The sequence below is a fragment of the Orcinus orca genome, chromosome 1 (genome assembly GCF_937001465.1).
Source record: "Orcinus orca chromosome 1, mOrcOrc1.1, whole genome shotgun sequence".
Lineage (NCBI taxonomy): Eukaryota > Metazoa > Chordata > Mammalia > Artiodactyla > Delphinidae > Orcinus > Orcinus orca.
Window position 1 is genome coordinate 36,109,789 of NC_064559.1, and position 20,955 is coordinate 36,130,743.

At 41.4% G+C, this 20,955-nt stretch overlaps 1 protein-coding gene across 9 annotated transcripts in view; it reads left to right on the forward strand.

Annotated features, from left to right (window-relative positions):
* The window catches only part of SRGAP2 (SLIT-ROBO Rho GTPase activating protein 2), a 238,432-nt gene that overhangs the window by 103,561 nt on the left and 113,916 nt on the right, over positions 1 to 20,955 (forward strand). For all 9 annotated transcript variants that reach the window (XM_033410544.2, XM_033410545.2, XM_033410546.2 and 6 more), the window contains one exon: positions 17,597 to 17,759. In XM_033410544.2, the coding sequence (XP_033266435.2) occupies positions 17,597 to 17,759 (163 nt within the window). The remainder of the gene's footprint in view (positions 1 to 17,596; positions 17,760 to 20,955) is intronic.

Here is a 20,955-nt window from a genome sequence, read left to right on the forward strand (position 1 = left end):
TGTTCTAAAGATTAGATATAATATATGTAAAGCACTAGCTGAGTGCCTATAACTTACTAGATGCTCAAAAAATGGTAGCCGATCTAATTATCATCACCACAGAAGGAATATAGCTGTGATTGTCAAGATCACAGACTCTGGAACCAGATTTTCTGGGCTCTGATCTTGGATTTTCTACTTACTAGCTGTGTGATTTTATAAGAAGGTTGTTAGTTGCCTCAGTTTCCTCATCTGTAAATTGTGGATAATAATAGTGTCTACCTCATGGAGTTGTTATACTGATTAAACAAATTTTAATATATGTGAAGCCCTGAGACAGTGCTTGACCTAGAGTAAATGTAAGTAGCAGTGACAATTTTTCTTGTCCTCAGGAGTTGGGACCAAACATAGCTATACCAGGTAAAACACTAGTAGATTAGATTCACCATTTATTCCCTGCACACAGTTAAGCGTTCTTAAGCCTGGCCCTAGGTAATAGTATGTCAGTCTCCATTCACTTCAGCGACCCCCATGGGCCCTCCCGAATGACAGACTCTTCCTGCCTCTTGATTTTTATGATATGGCTACATTGGGAGGAAATACGCAATTCTGTGACCCTATATAATTGTATGTCCAGTTCTTATAAAAACTCAGCAGTTGTATGTTTTGTCCTATACGGTGTCTTATTCACAAGGTGTCATGAACTACCTTGAAGCAGGTCATTAACCCTGGCGTGTTATTTTTAGATCCAGGCTCATAATCGTCAAGAGGAAATTTGTCTTACAGTCACCCTCGGATGTCCTTGTCCTCACGGAGGTAGTAGTTAGCACTAATTGCCAGGTCATTAAAGATGCAGTGTTGAGACCCACAGGTCCCAACCGCACCCCAGGGGAATAAAAGAACGCCAGCCCTGTTCAGCCTCCTGAGCGGCCACCGTCACGACCAGCAGGCCAGGGCAGCACAAATCTCAGTCATGAGCATAACAGACTGTGGTTTACAGGGTTGTCTGTCTCATGAGGCCACACAGAGGCTTACAAGCTTCTGCATAAATGGCTTCATATCATCCTTTTAGGGCAGGGAATGATAGAGGGCAGGTCGGGAGCAAAACATGCTTTTATGCACAGTTGGGAGGATGTTGGAGGCTGGGGCATTCCTGTGTCTTGCTGGCTGTGCCGTCAGAATGTCACCAGGACACACCTTGGGCTTTCAGCTTGCCAGGGGCACAGCCCTGGTGATCATGTCCCTTAACAACAGTGCTGGGCTCAGGGAACTTTTAGTATTCATTTTCTGGGCTCTTGTAAGTCCATAATAATTCCACAGTAGACACAGGAAGCAGTGTGCGGCAAGTTCTTTAATTTTCAGAAATTCATAGCCAATTAAGTGAATTGACTTGGATCCAGTTCTTTTTTAAAGGCAAAAGCCATGTCATCTTTATTGGGAGCTGACTGTGTTAAGTGGGAGGGTTTACAAGATAAGAAGAAAAGACAGTCTCTGCCATAAGGACGCTCATAATTGATATGGGGAAAAATCAGACAGGCTGGGAGAGAATAATAAGCACACATGTGCTCATGGGCACACGAATCTAAAAATAGGACCCCGTGTAAAGCAGGTTTCAGTAGTCACCGGGAAGGGAGGGAAGGTGGAGGGCTCGGGAGGCACTCGTGCTTGGCTCAGCCAGGGAGAGGTAAAGGATAGCAGTTATGTTCTCAATTAGATTTGGTCCCAAGTTGATTGAAGTAAAGACTTTAATATCTAACTTCTGTGCTGTACTGAGGTATCATGCTGTGAAGAGAAAGAGAGTCATGTGGGAAGAGCTCAGTGTTAATGAAGGATTTAGGGAGAATAAGAAAAAAGTAGGGTTTGGGTTTTTCAGAGTTGAAATCCTTTCCAGAGTCTCCTGCCCTTATACACCTCCACCGATCATTGGATCATTGCCCCTCGGGTTTTAATTCAGGGAAGATTGATGAGCACAGCTCTGCTTCCTAACATATTTTGGGTACAGCTAGTTAAAGAATCGGCATTAGAAAATGAATTGAACAAACTAGGATTATCTTCAACGGGAGGATGCTGAGCTGTTGTTTGCCGATTTCTGCTTAAGCAGTTGGGACAGGGCATCCTTGCGTGGAATTCAGACATCCCTCCCTGGCAGCCTCTGTGTTAAAAGTAGAGGTTGCAGAACAAGTCTGGCAGCTCTCAGCCTGAACCCTTGTAAACAACAGATGTTCGTAACTAAGTTCTGGGGGTGGGGGTGGGGGTTTCTGTTGATGCTTGAAATTCTTTGAATTTACAGGCAGCATCTCGAGGATTTAGCAAAAGGAGGAAGTTGTACAGAATCCATGCCGCAGCGTACAGGTGGAAATGATGCCTCAAACATTTCCTTTGGAAGACAAAAGCACAGGCATTGAGTGGACTCTGAATAGAAAGCAAATAAACCCAGGAAGGCAGGCACAATTAAGAAAGGTTCAGTTTCTTAGGTTTATTGACTTTTTGCCCTTCTCCCCGCCTGTGCCCCGCCCCCCTCGCCTTTTTATACATGGACTAGATTTGTCAGCCACCTCCTTGCTTCTGTTTTCTCCGGTCCTGCGTGGAAATGTGTGCCCTTCCCTATCACTGAGTTCTACATATACATGCGTGCACACGCTCAGGTAGGTGTGCGGCACATTCTTCCATTAGCACCTCCTGAAGCCATTCAGGTGCTTCTAGTATACGGATTAAATGGTATTGTTCGGGGCTTTGTCTTAGATGCTAACCTGATTCTTGCACATTCTCAGTGTCGGTTTTGCCAGGTCTCCTTTACATCATTAACTGGAAGTGAGTGAAGGTAATGTGGCTTATAAAGAATTCAGTGATGCCTCTTTTTTTTGTCCTCACCCTACTCCCGGCCCCCAGATACACATACTGAGTTTCCAGACGGCTGATGAATGATTAGGAAACCTACTTTACAGCATAGTTCAGGGAAGCCATATGGAAAAAATACATATAATACAAAAAATATATATATAATGTAAAAGTGATTTATCAGATCTGGACCCGTTTTTGAGCCATTCTAGCCAGAAAGAATTGGTTTGAAAATCTTGGATAAGGTTTCTTGCTTATTATTTTGGGGGCTGAGAACATCCTTGTGCTATTATTTCTTCTGAAAAACAAGTCCACTCCTGGCCCTCTTGTGAATTAGCATAGAAAGTTTTGGTGAACACCAATCCTACTATGCGAGGTTCACTTATTCTTTCAGCAAACATTTATTCAGCACTTATTCTAGAGCTGTTCTAGGAATTAAATATGCACAGAAGACTAACCCAGTATTCTAGCTTATAGAAGTTACCAGTTAACGTGAAACATTTAAGGTAGTATATATAGGCGTGTGTGAATGTGTGTGTCCTGACAGATATAGAGTTCAAGACTGAGGAGCCAGAATTGTAGAGGGACCTTTTTAGTCACTTGTATTACATGTGATTCAGTAATAGACACTTGGCTGCATCTTCATCATCAACAATGATCAACAGGTTCTGGCAGGTGCTGGGGTCACGAAGATTTATAGGACCCAGCCTCTGCCCTCAGGAGGCTCGTTGTGTCATGTGGAAGACAGAAGGTTTATACGAAGAAAGATAACACAAAGTAGCATATATTTACTGCCAAAGGAAAGAAAGATGGGAGAACTGATACCCTTTTCATCCAGAATGGGATCTTTAATTTTTTTTGGACATAATTTTAGACTTACAGAAAAATTGCAATAGGTCAGAGAATTTCTGTATACCATTTACCCAACTTGTCCAAAAATGTTAACATATTAACATTTGCTTTATATTTCTCTTTCTTTCTCTCCATATATAACTCATGCACATACATATTTTGTTTTTATGAAACACTTGAGCATAAGTTACAGACATGATACTCCTTTAATCCTACACACTTTAATGTGTATTTACGAAAAATAAGGTTGTTCTCTGACCCAATGGTAGTATAGTTATCAAAATCAGGGTGTACATATTGACACAATAATGTTATATAATCTACAGACATTCAGATCTACCATTTGTTTCAAATATTTTCTTTTTAGCAAAACAAAGTCCAAGATTATGCATTTCATTCAGTTGTCTCTTTAGTTTCCTTTAATGCGGAAAGATTTCTAGGTCTTTCTTTGTATTTCATGACATTGACATTTTGGGGGAGCATTCAGCCCAGCTATTTTGTAGAATATTCTCTAATTTGATACTTCTGTTAATGTCTAACATTTCTTTATTCAGGTTATGTACTTTGGGCAGGAATACCGTAGAAGGGATGTTGTATTCTTCTCAATATACCATGTGAGGAGGCACTTGTCAATGATTTGTCCCATTTGAGACCAAGTAAATATCATGTTATTCTTCAAACCTTATACCCACTAGTTTTAGCATCTATTGATGATTCTTGCTTGAATCAATTATTACTATGATGGTTACCAAATGGTAATTTTTCTAGTTTCCATCATTCCTTCTACATTTATTGGTTGGGATTCTACTGTAAGGAAGAGGTTTCCATCTCCCTCTATATTTGTCTGGTGGTTTGTTTGTTTATATCAATGTGGACTCATGGATTCTGATTTTATTCAGTAGTTTATAATCTTTTAACATCTTTATTTTAATGCTCATATTGTCCCAGATTTGGCTAGTAGAGTCCCTGCAGGCTGGTTCCTGTGTCCCTTTGATATGTCCCCATCATTCTTTGAGTATTTCTTATACTTCCTGGTGCAACAAGATGTTCTAGGTACATCTTGTATTTTCCTTGTTTCACCTCTGGAGGCATTTCTTCAAAGAGCCCTGGTTTCTTTTAGTGAGGAATGGTATTTAGAAACCATGGGTGCTAGGTGTGCTCTTTGTTACTGGAGTACCATTGTTTATAGTCCCCTTCAGCAGACAGAGGTAGTAAATAGATGTATGTATGTGTACACACATTTACCCACATACTTCTATATCAATTTCTCTATCTGTCTGTGTGTTATCTATATTGAAGCCTATGAGTTCACATCAATATCTTCAATTCCAACCAAATACTACATGTTTTATTCTATTTTCTCCCCTTTCCATATTTGTAACTCTGTTCTCTGAACACTGAGAAACCTGGTACCCATTATCCATAATATATTTATTTAATTGCTCATTCCTAGAGTATACACAGAGTTTCAGAATTGCTAACCCATGCTCTGAAACAAGCATGACTACTACTAACTAGATTTCAATACTGGTTTGAAATTTTTTTGTTTTTGTTTTTAGCCTTGAGGACCAAAACACAGTGTTCAAAAGTCCAGACAAAGCATACACTGAGGACCATCCTGTGGACACCCCCCCACCCCCCATCCCTGAGCCTGCTGTGACTCTGGGAAAGCCATTTTATGGATTTGGACCCTTGCTGCTTTCTCCTAAGACTACTCCTCTCCTGTTCTCCCTAGCGTTCTCCGTGATCACCTCCGTTGCATTTAGGGAACCAAGAATCTAGCTTTCATCTCAGTTCTAGGCTGTGATTGTGAGGACTGTTTATCAGTAGTTCATGTAATATGCTTGATGTAGGACCTTTGGATGAGCTCCTTCTGGTCCCTCAGAGGTGAAGCCTCAGGGCACTGCTCATTGACACATGAACTTGTAGAATTTTCAGCCCTGTTTGCTAACTTCCAGTTCTGATGGGCCTGCTGCTTCTCCTCCTTGGCCTTCTTCACTCAGATGCCCTGGCCTCTCTAATAGCTCTTTTGCATCATCTCTGACCTGGACATTTTCTCCTTTCTGTCTGGGGATGGCTTCCAGATTCCCCTTCCTCTGCCCCATTTAACCCTCTTTCCACACACTCATTTTATTTCTCTCCTTCCTCCAGACACACATAACATGGTCAGCGCTGCTGATTCCAGCTGTTCTGAATCTTGCCTACAGCTTAAGTTCAAAAACAGATGGACCCAAAGTATCCTAGATGCTGTGCCAATATCCACCACATGAAAACAAATTACTGAAAAGCATCAGGGAATTTTAGAATAGTTTTGAGGTTTGAGTCTCTGTCTTCTCAGTGGTCCTCCCTGCCCGCTCCCCCATCTCCCCCTGCCCCCTCCCATGTTATATCTTGCCACCCTTCCGTCTCTTCTCCATATGCCTCATTTGGCAAGGGCTGGTTTCTAAAACCTTAGCCCCTGTGTTCACCCTCTCTATATGCAGATAGCTCTAACCATTGGAATGAGACTGTGTTGACAATCAGGCTGGGTTGTTGCTCTTTTTCTAATTGTTTTTGCCCTTTTTGAATCTTCCATCAAGGACTAAGGAATTTCTGTCCTTTTGGTCACGTAGAGAAAGTGAGGCTGCATCTCTCTGTCTTTAAATGTGGGTATTGACAGGTCAGAGAAGTCGCTAACTTGGGAATAAAGTATATGTTCCTCTAATGACCTTATCAATAGGGGTGCACAATGGTGCCAGTCCCACAGGCTGCCCCTGCGTATTCTAGACAGGGAGCGTGTTCCTCAAGTAGCAGTGACATTGTGCCTACACCGTCGCTTTCAGAATCCTTATTCTTGGAATTTGCCATCAGCTTTCTCCTAGTGTTCTGTAGAACATTGTTTAACTTCAACATTTCTAGTCACCCTAAACATTAGGGGAAGGGAATCAGCATGGTGGGGCCACATATCTTACAGGTGCATCTTGCAGACACTGGCTGTCGTTTACAGAGCATCAGGAGAAAGCTGTTGGCATAGTCCAGTAATATCAGGCATCTACTGTGACCAGAGTATTAGACCCTGTAGGAAATGTCCCCAAGAGAAGTCCTCAGGGACCCCTGACTCATGCAAAGTAAGATGTGTATGTACATAACATCCTCCTCCCTCCCTCCCTCCCTCTATCCCTCACTCCCTCCCTTCTTTCCTTTCTCCCTCTTTCTCTCCCTTCTTTCGAGGTGAATACTTTGAAGAAATCCTCAGATTCTCAAAAGGGTCTGGGGTGTGTAATCACCCCCCCAAATATCTTATATTGCAAGCTGGAATACAGACATATGTATATTTTAAAATAAATAACTAACAACAACATTTTTGTAAAACAAAACCTAGGTATCTTTGCTCTATGTGATGTACTCTGATATTTTCCACTTTGTTCTGTGTTATTCTGTTCCACTGTTTTCTGTTTCATTTTCTGAAAAATGCTAGCTGGTGACCCGCTAAGTTGACTTTTTTTAACCCCACTAATGGGTTGTATCCCACAGTTTGAAAAACATTGCTTTTAAGAACATTGGTTCTTAAAATTTTGGTGTGCATAAAATAACCTGGGATGGGTATTTAAAATGCAGACTCTTGAGCATCACTCCACTTGTAGCAAATCAGAATCTCTGGCAAGAGGGGCACAGGAATCCAGACTTTAAACAAGCACTACAGGTGATTCTGATGCAAGGTGAGTTGGGGTCCTGAACACTCACACTTAGAGAAACTACTCTCTTATGGACTTAGGAGCCTGGCTGCTCAAGGCTTCAGGTCACACACTTGCCTGGAGATGGTAGATATTAGTGAGAATCACCTGAATCCAGACTGAGAATTTTCCCCTTACAGAGTGATCCTGGTCACCCACACTCATTCCTGGACCTTGCTGTCCTTTGATCGTCCTCTTTTCCTGATATCTATTATGGCCCTCATGAAGGCAGAGAGGGAGTTAACTGAGGCCACAGAATAGGGAGCGAAGGAACTGAAGGGTCATTTTACAGAGTGGCTGGGGTGTGGCTCAGCCCTCCAGTAGGTGACCACAGCCAATCCCAAATTAGAATTGGGTGGGATTCAAAACTACTTTTCCTATTCACTTGCCTTTCATGTGTAACCACATGCAGTGTGTCAACATGCTTCCCGGCGCCATTAGGCACCAGCAGTTTTGCTCTCTCTGGGTTCATGGACCCTTGGTATTCCTGTTATGTGTTGTCTTAGAATAGCTCTGTGCTCTGGGGCTTGGGCAGCTGAGCATTGCTCATTAACTCTTTCAGCACCAGTGCTTCATAGATGCTAAGAGCATCTTAGTTGAAATAGAGCAACAACCACAATAAAATAAGAAAATGATTGCTAGTCAAGACACCTGGTTCCTTGCCTTGTTCTGCCATTATCTCTGTGACTCCAGGCTCCCTGAGCCTCAGTTTCCTCACTTAGAAAATGACAAGTTTGTTCTAGACTCTAGACCATCTTGAAAGGCCCTTCTAGCTCTGAAATACCAGGATACTATTTTTTTTTAATTAATAAATTATATTTATTTTTGGCTGTGTTGGGTCTTTGTTGCTGTGCGTGGGCTTTCTCTAGTTGCCACGAGTGGGGTCTATTCTTCGTTGTGGTGTGCAGGCTTCTCATTGCAGTGGCTTCTCTTGTTGCAGAGCACGGGCTCTAGGGCGCACAGGCTTCAGTAGTTGTGGCACATGGGCTCAGTAGTTGTGGCTTGCGGGCTCTAGAGCGCAGGCTCAGTAGTTGTGGCACACAGGCTTAGTTGCTCCACGGCATGTGGGATCTTCCCAGACCAGGGCTCAAACCCGTGTCCCCTGCATTGGCAGGCAGATTCTTAACCACTGCACCACGAGGGAAGCCCAGGATTCTGTTTTTTATACCCTCTGGTGTTTCTCTTTGCACTTTAAAAATCTTCCCTTTAAAGCCTTTCCTAGGTCTCCTCTCCACAGGAGATTCACTGAGGTTGGGAATTTCCAGAGAACCAGATGATAAATTAATAGCAACAACATGTTTTCCTATGTAGTGCACGGACAAAGTATGAAATTGATAAAGCAAGTTCATTGCAACTTGGGTAATAAGGCCTGGGAATTTGGGGACATGTTTGTCTTTTCAGACATGACTCTAGCTACTTTGTTTTGTGCGTGTAAATACATTGTATGGACTGCCAAGTAATAACATAGCTATAACAATAATAACACATGATGACGATACTGATATGTAGGTGTAGAACATTTTAGTGTTTATGATTTTTTTTTATGGACATTACCTCATGTGATTTGATCTTCATAATAGCCATGTGAGTTGGGCAGGGCAGGTCTGCTGTCCCCATTTATTTTTTTTTAAGTAGATGAAGAAATGTTGAGGTCCAGAGTGCATCTGTGACTTATCCAAGATTACCTGGCCAGCAAGTGGCAGAATTAAGACTAGACTAAAGGTCGTAAGCATGGTTCAGAGTGCTTTCCACAGAATACCACCTTGCTGAGATGGGGTATCATTGTTCATCCAGAGTCCTTATAGACCAGTAGAACTCAGTAACCGACTAACCTGGAAATTGACCAAGGTGTCTTTTACTCCACCCATCCCTTTAAAATTTTGCCAGCAAAGTGTTGGCATGGTTAATAATATGCTGTAATTTACAGCACACAAACCAGTGGGTGAACAAATTCAGTCACTCAGCAGCCTCCCAGATTCATGCTGCAGTAGTTGATTAGGCAAGATTAATGGAGGCTGAAGATATTAACTCTTCATTAAATGAATTGTCTTACTGTGCTCTACATTTAACAGGATTTCTGTGGCTGTGATATCTGTCATTAGTGGATAATGATTAACTACCCACCCATTGTTGGTGATAGACGTTCATCGAGTATTCCAAACTATCCCCTGTCCTCAAGAGGCTTCCTTCCAGTAAGCAAGATAAATATCAAAATAACACACGAGAACTGATGATGATGCAGGCCGCAGACCTGATGACTATTTAGACTTCATTCCATGTAGCTCTATAGTTTCACAGAACCAAATCATTTTACTTTATTTCTCCTTTCTCATTGTTATCATGAGCCAAGTAAGGAAACATATTGTCTCATTAACGGGTATTCTGGAGGGGGAGGTCTGAATCTTAGGGATACCCTTTCTTCTCAAGTGGCTTGTTGGTACTTGACATGCTAAAGGACCATTTGCCAGGCAAGAGGAGTTACTGGCTGTAGATCAAGCTTCTCCACTCTTGCCTGGTGCCTGAGAGATGCCTGCTCCCAAGGTAGTGGTTACTGCTTTGAAGATGTGTGTGGATTTCTGAGTGACATCATTCTAGTTTGGCACAAACAGGTATTTATTTTTCTAAAATGAACTACCAGGAGTAAGCCAAACTGTCTGTCTCAGTCATCTCCCAAAATTTCATTCATTAAAAAAATCTGCTAACACATCTGCATGTATTTTTTTTTCTCTGTATGTTTGTCATGTGCTATAATTACTTATGGGGTTTCTGGTGACATCTTAATTAACTACAGAAGAAAAAACTGAAGATATAACTGTAGAGTTGTTTGCAGGTTATTCTATGGAATATGTGGCTCTAACTTAATGTAGATGGTTATAAAATCTTTTTAAACTGAGAAACATATATGACTTTTTTGTTCCTTGGTCATCAATCACATGTCTTTTGCTCTTGCTATGATATTTCATTTTAATTAAGTGAATTAGTCAGCTCAGACTTTTGAAGGATCACACCCTATTTGGGGGGGAGGTTGACAGGGGAAATTTTAATACATAAGTAAATTTCTAGGCCCTTAGTTCTATGGATCATATTGGCATAGTTTTTGTTCTCCAGCATTTTGGTTGTACCCAGAGTACACAAGGAGGGTTTAGTAACCTCTTTGTTTGTACCTCTCTATAGTTCTGAGAATGCTAGTGGCAGGACACGGGATATAAATGAAGGGAAGGACCCAGGTCTGCGGAAGCCATGAATGGGCTGGTGGGAAGGTAGATCTTCTAAGTCAGCCAAATCAGGGTTTCATGATGGGCCATCCAAGCCAGTGTACACTCAAGCATCAAGACTGGGGTAGGATGTGGGTTATAGCTGATCGACAGTTTAGGAGCAGAAAAGTCATATCTTGCATCCAGGAGGTCTGTAAACATGGGAGAAGCAGGTCAGAAGCAAGAATTTTGCTCACTTTAACCCTTGTGCCCAGAACAGTGCCTGGCACATAATGGTGCTCAATCAGTATTTGTTGAATGAATGAACGAAATAAGACTTTAGAGATCGGGGACTCAGAGAAGAAGGCTGGACAATAAGCTGTCAGAAATCTAGGCAAGAAATTGGGATGGAAAAGCTTCAAATCTTGTGTCGACCATGGCCCCCCGCCCCCACCAAACCAAGTCTCTTCTCACGGGGTCCACAGAGCTGTCTTGAGTGAGCCTCTGACCTTCTCTCGCCATGAACATGGGATGGGGTGGGGGGTGCTTGAAGGGCAGGCCAAGTCTCTCACCTGACATAAATTGATGGAGATATTTCCATTTCGCTTCTACAATGGCTCAGATTTGGGAACCACTCCCAGTTCTCTGACCTGACTCAGAGGAACCTTGGCCCTACCATCATTCAGGAAATAGTCATTAAGATGTCAGACACGTGCTAGTCCAGTTCTCAACTTCAAAGCAGATTCCTAAGCTCCCGGATCTTGAATATGCCATTATCCCAAGGGTGTGGCTGGGCTCCTTGGAACTAATCCAGAGCCACAAGGATTCCATTTCCATACAGCTCTTCCCCCAAATCTGATTATAGGGGACAGTTTAGACTATTTTGAGTAAGGTGGGTACACCACTGCTTGAATCCTTTCTAATCATCTGTCTAGGCTACTGAAGACAATTTGTGGTATTAACTTGTCCCTGAAAATTTGAAAGCTGGTTTCTCCATACATAGAATATACATTTTTTTGCCTTCGGCCCTTTTTTCTTTCTGTCTCTGAACTCTCCTACTCTGATCTCATTGCTGGCAAAACTGAAGCTGTAGCTGTGATAAGCCCAGGGAAGTGTGCCTGCCCCCTCCCTGCCTGCCCGCCTGCCTATCTTTGAAAGATACCTCCAGGCTGCCACTGTACCACTGGGTCACACAACCAGCAGCAACTATTATAGGCAGAATCTTTTTCAAGTCAGTTCTCACCTTGGTGATTTTTTTCCCCTCCTTCTTTTAACACCTTCCCCAGCAAATCCCATCCATCCTCTGGCTTATCTGGGTCAGCAAGGGTCTGATTTTATGCATGGCACTGTCAAGCCATAAATCCGCTGCGGCTTTGCCTCTCTATCCAGCCGGTCTGCTTCTGTCAGCATCAGCAAAATGCATAATAGAAAAAGTAAGCCAGAAAGGCTAATAACACTCATCTGAATAAAGTAATCTCTTTGGCTGCCTCAGTTCACTTCATTTTAATCAAGGTACCAGGCAGGAATTTAGGTTTAAAAATCTAGCCTCCTCCTTGTCACTAGTTTCCTGTCCAACTATCACTAAATGATCCCTTTTATTCTTTTTTATCCTCCTCATAGTTGGGTACTCAATAATCTATATTGAATGATGTATTTGTTTAACTCATCTGAGTGTTTGTATACCCTCACATGTATGTCTGTTTTTAAAAGTGAGAAACCACATTCTTCTTAGATGTATTGACATTTGCCATCTTTATATACAGACTGACAGGTTTGATAGGAATGTTGGGAAAGGGGGCTCGGTGGAAGCTGCAGAAGCATCTAGGGTTCTGGCAATCTGGGCTCCCTTTGGCTTCTTTCCTGTCTACCTCAGCACAGTTTCCTGTGTGGAACGCAGGACTGATCCTTCCACCTTGCCCCTTGGCAGAAGGACAGTGGAAGATTAAATTCTGCTCTCCTGTTGGTATCTCCCTCATGTCTTCCCAGAGACTTACAGCTGCTTGGTTAATTGCCTGTTGCTGCGGTCTGATCCCAACCATTATTTGCTGAGGGCTGTGCATTTGCAGCAGGCTGAGCTCTTGGCCCTGACCCAGGGCCGGGTGAGGAGCATGTTGGAAATTGATGAATGCTGAATCCTAGTTTGTTTGGAAATAAAAATAATAATATTTCTTCACGTTTGTATAGTGCTTTACATTTGAGCCACACAATAGCCCCATGAGGTGGGCGAGTCAGAGACCATTGGCCCAAAAGGAAACGTACCTCAGTAGAACAATGCAGAAGCTCAAGCCATCCGATAATGCCAGGCTTGTGTCATGCAGCCCATCTGCAGAGCTGTGAACATAGTCATCATTAATTAAATGGCACCTTAGGCCAGGAGAGCGTGCAGGATTTTACAGTCATGCTTTGAAGATCTTTGGGGAGCTAGATGTACAACAACAGGACATGTGTCCATTTTATAGATGAGACAACTGAAACTGAACAGAGGGGATATGGAAAAAAGGGAAGTGTTCTGTCAAGGCCAACTTGGACCTTTATGGAGTTAGCTCTTCACCTTAGGTATTTTATTATTTATTTATTTATTTAGCGGTACGCGGGCCTCTCACTGTTGCGGCCTCTCCTGTTGCGGAGCACAGGCTCCGGACGCGCAGGCTCTGCGGCCATGGCTCACGGGCCCAGCCGCTCGGTGGCATGTGAGACCTTCCCGGACCGGGGCACGAACCCGTGTCCCCTGCATCAGCAGGCGGACTCTCAACCACGGCGCCACCAGGGAAGCCCCGGGTTTAGCTCTTTTAGATCATTTACAATGATCATTCTGTGGATGCATAGTTGGCTCGTGACTTTCTGAGCCTCCTTTTTCTCCTGGTTTTTTTTTTTTTTTTTTGACTCCAGAGTCATTCCCTCTCAATTACAGTATTACGTTTTCTTGATCTTCCTCCTGAAAAAATGTTTAAGTAATAAAAATACTTCTGGATATTTTGTCTGCTTTTTAGGGATTAGTGTTTGAGGAGGTTTGCAGCTGTTCAGCACATGCCTAAGGGATGCAGACCCTTTTCTTTAAATGCCTAAGTATCACACAACCTAAGACTCCGTGGGTGGGGGAAGTAAGGAAACTGTACAAACAAATGATAGATGGAAAAGATATAAAGACAAACTTCAATGTCCTGACCAAACGAAGCTCTCTTGGCTCTAGCAGCCCCAAATAAAATCAGGCTGCAAAGCTGCTGAAGCAGGAAACCACTCTCGCAGAACCTTAATTTGCTCCCTATGAAATCACGTCTCGTTGACTTGCTCATTTTCCAGCCTGAAGTGTGTTTCGCCTTTGTTCACGGTGGCTGAGAAAATTGCCTCTACAGTGGAATTGTGTTCCCCTCCAACTGCATGCCCCACACCTCTCCTTCCCCACCACTATCCCAAAATAAATAAATGAATTAATTAAGACACCTCCGTTGGAAGGAGAAATAAGTCTGAGAAAGCATACAAACTCAAAGAGCCCAAAATATTGTATGAAAACTACAGTAATCGTAAAAAACTGGGAAACCCTGGGAGAAACAGACAACAGAGTCTAGTACTTTTTTTTAGGGCCATAGACTCCTTTTTTAAAATAAAAATCTTACATTGAACTCCCATATATGCAACAGATCAAAGCAGTGTTTCATAGGTGTAAATCTACTTTTAAAGTGCCAATTTATAAAGAGTACTTATTACAGAGTTAATCAGTAGAAACAATGAGGCTGGGTTTATGAACCCAGATTATGAATAAGAGTTGCAGTTTTATATCAGTTTCAGCATCCAAGTTATTTCAGGTTCTGGTTTGGGTTGCTCGATATCAAGAAATCCCGACTCACGCAGACTAGTTGTCATAATCTTGAGATAGTTTTAAATTGATTTAGATGCTTGAAAAAGAAGGGTGTTTTCTGTTTTAAAGTTGAATCACTGACATTACCCAGAAGCTATTCCTATTCTCCTTCATCAATATTAATTGGATAAATGGAAATGTATAATAAGCTTTAAAACAACTGATAATGAAATGAGATGATATTGAGCATGTATATCCTTACTACCCAACTGTGGTCTACCATGAACTCAGCATAGGCCCCTAAGCCTTCTGTGGCACGTAATTGAACTTGGCCACTGTGTCTCAAATCATGTGCTCACCTGAACAGCTTTACTCAAGGAGGCACACAGGTTGAATTCAAAACTAAACCTGTGCAGAGCAGCATACATTCTAATCGATAGCACGTTTTCCAGCAGTCTGGATACATGCATTGATTCTTTATTCCAAAGCTTGCATATAACAAAGCTCACCTCAGCAGCCCATGAGACATTGTGGTGGTATCTACTGCAGGGAAACTGGGTCCTGCGTCCTTTACATATTTCAGTGGGGGTTGTTCATTTGAATGGGTATATTACAGTTGTTTGAAACTGAAATATGATTCTCTGTAACTCCAGCATTTCTCAGAACACATTTTAAAGCTGCTGCTCACTGAAACTAATAATGGCTGTCCCACCACATGCTGTAAGAATGGAAATAAATACATGTGGTAAAAGTTTTTGTAGCACCTTAGAAATTTTTAATAAATATATATTTATGAATGTTAAGTGATAAGGCATTTTAAAAGAGTCCCACTTCTGCCCATCCTTCTTATTAACTCATCTTTGTTTACTCAAGGGTCCCCTTGGTATTTATGCTCTGCATCACCTTGCATGGTATTGAACCGGTTTTGCCTCTCCTGCCTCACTTGTGATCTGTGATGTACATTGGTGAGCTAGGAGGCCCCTTGTTCATACCTTAAACCTTTTGTTATATTATAGGTCTTTCTTTGTCTCCCACACTGTACTGTGACATCAGCACTTTTATAACCACTAAAGCTCCTACTACTGTACTTTGTTCATTTAAGATACAAGTGTTTATACATTTATAAAATTGAATTGTAGTATGTTTTTATGTGTGTAAAGCACTCTAGGAGAAGAACAAAGAGACACCACCAACCCACATTCATCTGCAAGAAACAGATTGAAACCATTTGTAAAGTTAAGGTCATGGGAGATCTGCCCTTTTAAAAAGCAAGTGTAATTGCCTGGTATATCCCATGCTTACTGAGGACATGGATATCTTGCCACCCCCCAAAAATTAGATTACTTAGGATTTTGTAACTGAGACTGATTTGGAATCAATTTGAAAGTTTTCTTGCAGTGGAAATATCAAATATTGCTGAATGCTTGTGCTCAGGTCTCACCATTTTGAGTTTAGGATTGTTTCCTATTTACCTTTTTTTTTCCTGATGCTAGAAATTTTGAAAGGAGCGGAATAATTACATGTATCTCTCTCTCTTAGCTAGTATATATTTTTAATTTCCATAGAAATCTTTTAATTTCCCTAGAAAGGTAAGTGGATACAATTGTTCCCACAGTGGTCAGCACATACATGTTAGGGATTTTGACCACAGAAGTGTGGTGCCTGGGGCAGCAGGTCGGGGAGGAGTGCAGTTATAGAACAGTTTCAATTTGGACTCTAATATTCATTCGTTTGAAGCAGCCTGTTGGTGCTGGTCAGACAGATATTTTGATTTAATGGTGTGTTCAGAAGCCAGAATAGGTGTGGCGGGATTATTTGTTAATAGTTACCTTACGACTGAACTGAAAGAGCCCTTCTAAGTGAATTCCATGCTCTACAAGTCACAGGTGCCTGGCAGCAGGAAGGGAAGTGGTGCAGACTTGCTAACCAAGCCACTCTCAGCTCACTTTCTTTGCATTAAGAGTGTGTCTGTAGGGAGGGGAGGGGGGAAACGGGAACAAACTGGTTGTGATACTTTGCAGTGATTACAAGCATTCTCTTTTCAATTACAGGGCTTGTTCTTGAATGCCAGCATTGCCACTTTTTAGCTATGTGACCTTGAACAAGATATTTAACCTTTCTTAGTCCAACTTTCCTCATCTGCTGAATGTGGTTGATAACCCCCACTTCATCAAGTTTTGTAGAGTTCAAGTTAAACAACATGAGTATAGGGCCCAGCCATGGGCCAAGTATACAGTAAGCGCTTGATAAATAACCCCTACCTTCTGTTTCTCTCCTTTAAGAAGTCCAACTTGCAGATGTAAAACTTTGTGTTGCTTAAATTAGTGCTGTGAGCTGATTATGTAATCAGTAATTCTTTTGGATCACAGCGATTTCAGTAGAAATGAACATCTAGGTTTGGTGCTTTACTGTTCCACTCAGGCTGTAGACATCTTTGGAACACATGTGTTCAGATACGGTTTATGCTCTTGGTTGTATGGGACATAGAAAATGGCTCAATCAATGAAATCTAACCTCTGTAGATGCGTTCTGTGAGGCTGAAGAGTTTTCGGTGACCTTTTTATGGCAAATGCCTCCACAGTTGTCTTCATTGAATCCTATGAGAGATGAATGTGTGGGGATTTATTTAGTCTGTAGTGTAGATTTTTGTCTAGAGACTAACTTTTCCCTCTAATCCTAGACAAAAACCAAATGACTTAGTGGTTGAGGTCATGGAATTTGGAGTTAGACATCCTAGAATCATTCTAGTCAGCACAGAGCTGTGGTTCTGGTCCCTGACTCCCTCTTACTGTCTCTGTGACTCCTTACTAGCTGTGGGCAAGTGACAACCTCTCTGAGTGGTTTTTTTTTTTTAATCAGTAAAATGGAGATAATGGTAGTTCTTTTCTGACAACAAAATGATGGAGCTTAGATGAGATAATGCATATAAAGATTTTACCAAGTTTCTAGAACATAATAGATGCTCAACAGATAATCCTGCTTCTTCTAATCCTCTTTCCCTCTTCCTCTCTCCTCCTTCCCCTTTTTATTATTCTTATTTTCTCCCTTTTTCCTCCACTGAGTTTTTAGAAAAAGAGAAAACTAGAGGTACAACTTCAGGAAAGACATCTTTATTTCTGGTTGGGCTCTGATTGCTGTGATTTTGTGACATGGACTGTAGTCATAGATGTTGGCCCTGCCTGCTTACCAACACTGATTTTTTTTTTTCTTGCTGTTTCTCGCAGGAAGGATCAAAATGTTCTCTCTCCAGTCAACTGCTGGAATCTCCTCTTAAACCAGGTGAAGCGGGAGAGCAGGGACCACACCACCCTGAGTGACATCTACCTGAATAATATCATTCCTCGATTTGTCCAAGTCAGTGAGGACTCAGGAAGACTCTTTAAAAAGGTAAATAGCTATTTCTAGTCAAAGACACAGTCTTGTAAATAAAAGAAAGAATATCTTATTGGCCCACTTAAAAGGCTTTCCATGGGTCTTGCCCTGCCATGTACTTATGGAGAAAAAATTTGAATTGGCTCTTTTTCTTCCTTTCTGAGTTGAATTTATAGTAGCCCTGAGAAAGTAACCATTTGCAAGGTACAACCCCAGGACTGGCAGCATAGTTCATAATTTGCGTATATTAATAATGACTGTGTTTGGTTGATTTCCTAAGTGGTTTGTGAAGCTGTTGAGATGTGGAAACCTTCTGTGTCATTTCATGATTTATTCTTCTAGTTCATTTAGAAAATCCATGTATGTTTATGTTTTTGGTTTAGTTCTCTTTCCAAGTTCTCATCTTGGCCAGGGTGAACTCATGAATTTGGTTATTCTTATCATGACGTATCTTTGTCTTTGGGTCCCTGAATGCTTTCTTCCTCTTTTTTTTTTTTTTGGTACCCCAGGTGGAATTCAAACCCATCCCTGAATGCTTTCTGAAGCTCAGTTGTTTGTCACAAATCCTTGGGTGTATGTCGAAAAATTTGACTAAGGAAAAACTCAAAATTTATTGTGATAATCTTAAGAAATTTATACCAAATTCACCTTACCTGTCAGTAGTGGAACTAGCCTTTTGGAAACCCAAGAAGCTCTTTTCTAAGCTATCTCAACCTGAGCTCTTAATGGAGTCATTTATTTATGACTTTTGGTTACAAATGGTGGCAAAAGCCCCAACCATTGTACATGATATACCATGTCCAACATTCAAGCTCTGACATCCCCAGAAGACTTTTTAGAAGGTGAATAATCTTCCCACAATTGGTATGTAAAAAGAGGATATATAGAGGGCTATCATTGATTTCATATATAGGGAATTCACTGGTTCGCAGTTGACAAAATCCAGTGTTAAAATTTGATGCTGGGAGAGAATGGACTTCAGTAAATAGGACTGTGGTCGATAGTAGCCTTAGTTCTTCGTCAGTTTTCTAATTCTTAACATTAGGAAGTATACAGATCTCAGTACGTCTGGAATTAGAACACAATTTCTTCTGTTTATACCAGCATGAAAAAAGAACTGCTTTAGAATCGTCCATCTACATAGTTGCATCTGTGAAGGGGCTTTCCCTGTGTCTTATAGACAGGATATTAAGGGTACAATCATCTCAGAATGAAAAGAAGGAAGAGAAAGATAACTCCTTGCAGAGCTCACTAGCTATTTTTAGTGGCCCGGTTGTGCTCTCGTTGGGGCCATACTTGGTTTAGGGGTGAGGGTACTTTTCACCGTGTCCTCATGCTTCCCAGCATCTGCTCTAGCTTGCTTTTCATTAACTTGAATCATTCTGCAACACTTGGTGATGTTGTATGTGACTAAAATTAATGACTATAGTTAATAATACTGTATTGAATACTGGAACTATGCTAAGAGAGTACATTTCAGGGGCTCTTTTCACACACACAAAAAAGGTAACTATGTGAGGAGATGATATATTAATTATATTGACTGTAGTAATCATTTCACTGTGTATGTGTGTATCAACTCATCTTGTTGTACACCTGAAATATATACAATCTTTATTTTTAAAAAACATATTTTTAAACCTATTTAGGTGGAACATTGACAGTGATCAGATACCACTTCTCTACGATCTTGACAGCCACTTAGACTATCTTGAGAAGAAAAGGGGTTGATGGATAGTTCCCTCCTCCATTTTCTCTGTTCATCTGAGAAAAACTTTTATGAGACATTTTCAGCTATCTAGACTTCACCCAATCTCTCAGGTCCCTTTTCTCCCAGCTTCAGAAAGTTAGAGAAGAACCAAGCAGAGAGAGTTTTATAACCCCTCCAGATCTCAGAGATGTTTATGCCAAAGGCAGCCAGCTATCAAAGACATGTTCCTGGTTCCTCAAATGCCATTCACATTTCACAAAAAGCCTAAGTGCATGGCATGTATATAAGACATGGTGTATATCCCTACCCACTCATGAATGATATTCCTAGCTGTGGTCTAAGCATTGACCTCCTTAAGCCGTGCATTTCTATGCTGAGGGTGTAAGGAAGGATTTCTAATTAATCACAGGACTGTTTATATATTACATTTCATTGAAGAAAAGTGCATGTATCATAGGCTTACAGCTAAATGCATTTTTACAAACTGAGCACACCTGGTAACCATCTCCCAGATCAAGAAACAGAATATTTCAGTACCCCCAGAAGTCCCCTCATGCTCCCTTCTAGTCACTGGGGTGTTGGGAGGGGTGGTCCCAACACCCAAGGACAACATCAGTCCAGGCTGTCCACAGCAGAGATTAGTTTTCTTTGGTTTCATACTTTATATAAATAGAATCATGCAGTGTGTACTCTTTTGTGTCTGGTTTCTCTCATTCATTATTGTATTTGTGAGATTTGTTCATATGGTTGTATGTTGTTACGGATCATAGGATTTTCTCTTGATCATTATAACTTTTCATCAGTTAAATTATAGCTGATTAGAGATATCCGTAGGATTGTCGAATAGCCAATGTTTACTATCCCACAGGGTTAATAACCTCTTTTTTCTCTCCCCTGGTGTCCAATGTACGCAGAGAACTCTAAGGTAGAAGCTGGCTTGGCTGATTGTAAGAATAGGTTAATTCTTTTTGGCTGGGCGAGAGGCTCTCTGCTTTCTAGTAATGGACAAAGAAGCATTTTCTCTCCATACCTTAAATTTTCAGTCTCTTTTGTTTAGAGTATGTTGCACATGAAGAATTAGAATCCCACTGGTTGAGCTATAATAATCAGGTAAGAGAACTGAGGAATGTCCCTGGTCACCCTGGAAGTTATGTGAAGCTTTCTGGGGCTTACTTTATGCTATTAGAGCAGAGCCCTTCTCTAAGGGACCCTTTCCCTTCTGCTCAGCTTTGCCAGTAACTCTGAAACTCTGGACAATTACCTCTCTTTTTTATGCCTCAGTCCCCTCAAGTTTAAGGAAAAGTATTTGGGCTATACGACCTCCATGCTACCTTAGAAACCGAATACACTGTAATTGTGTGATGACAAAGGCGTCCTACACTGAGGGCTTCCTTCCAGTTGTTGGATGACCTTTGTTAAATTGTGATAGGTAAGCTACAGTCCCCAAGATAAGAGTGAACAAAAGTGGGTCTGCGTATGGAGAGGGGGCTAGCTTAAGCA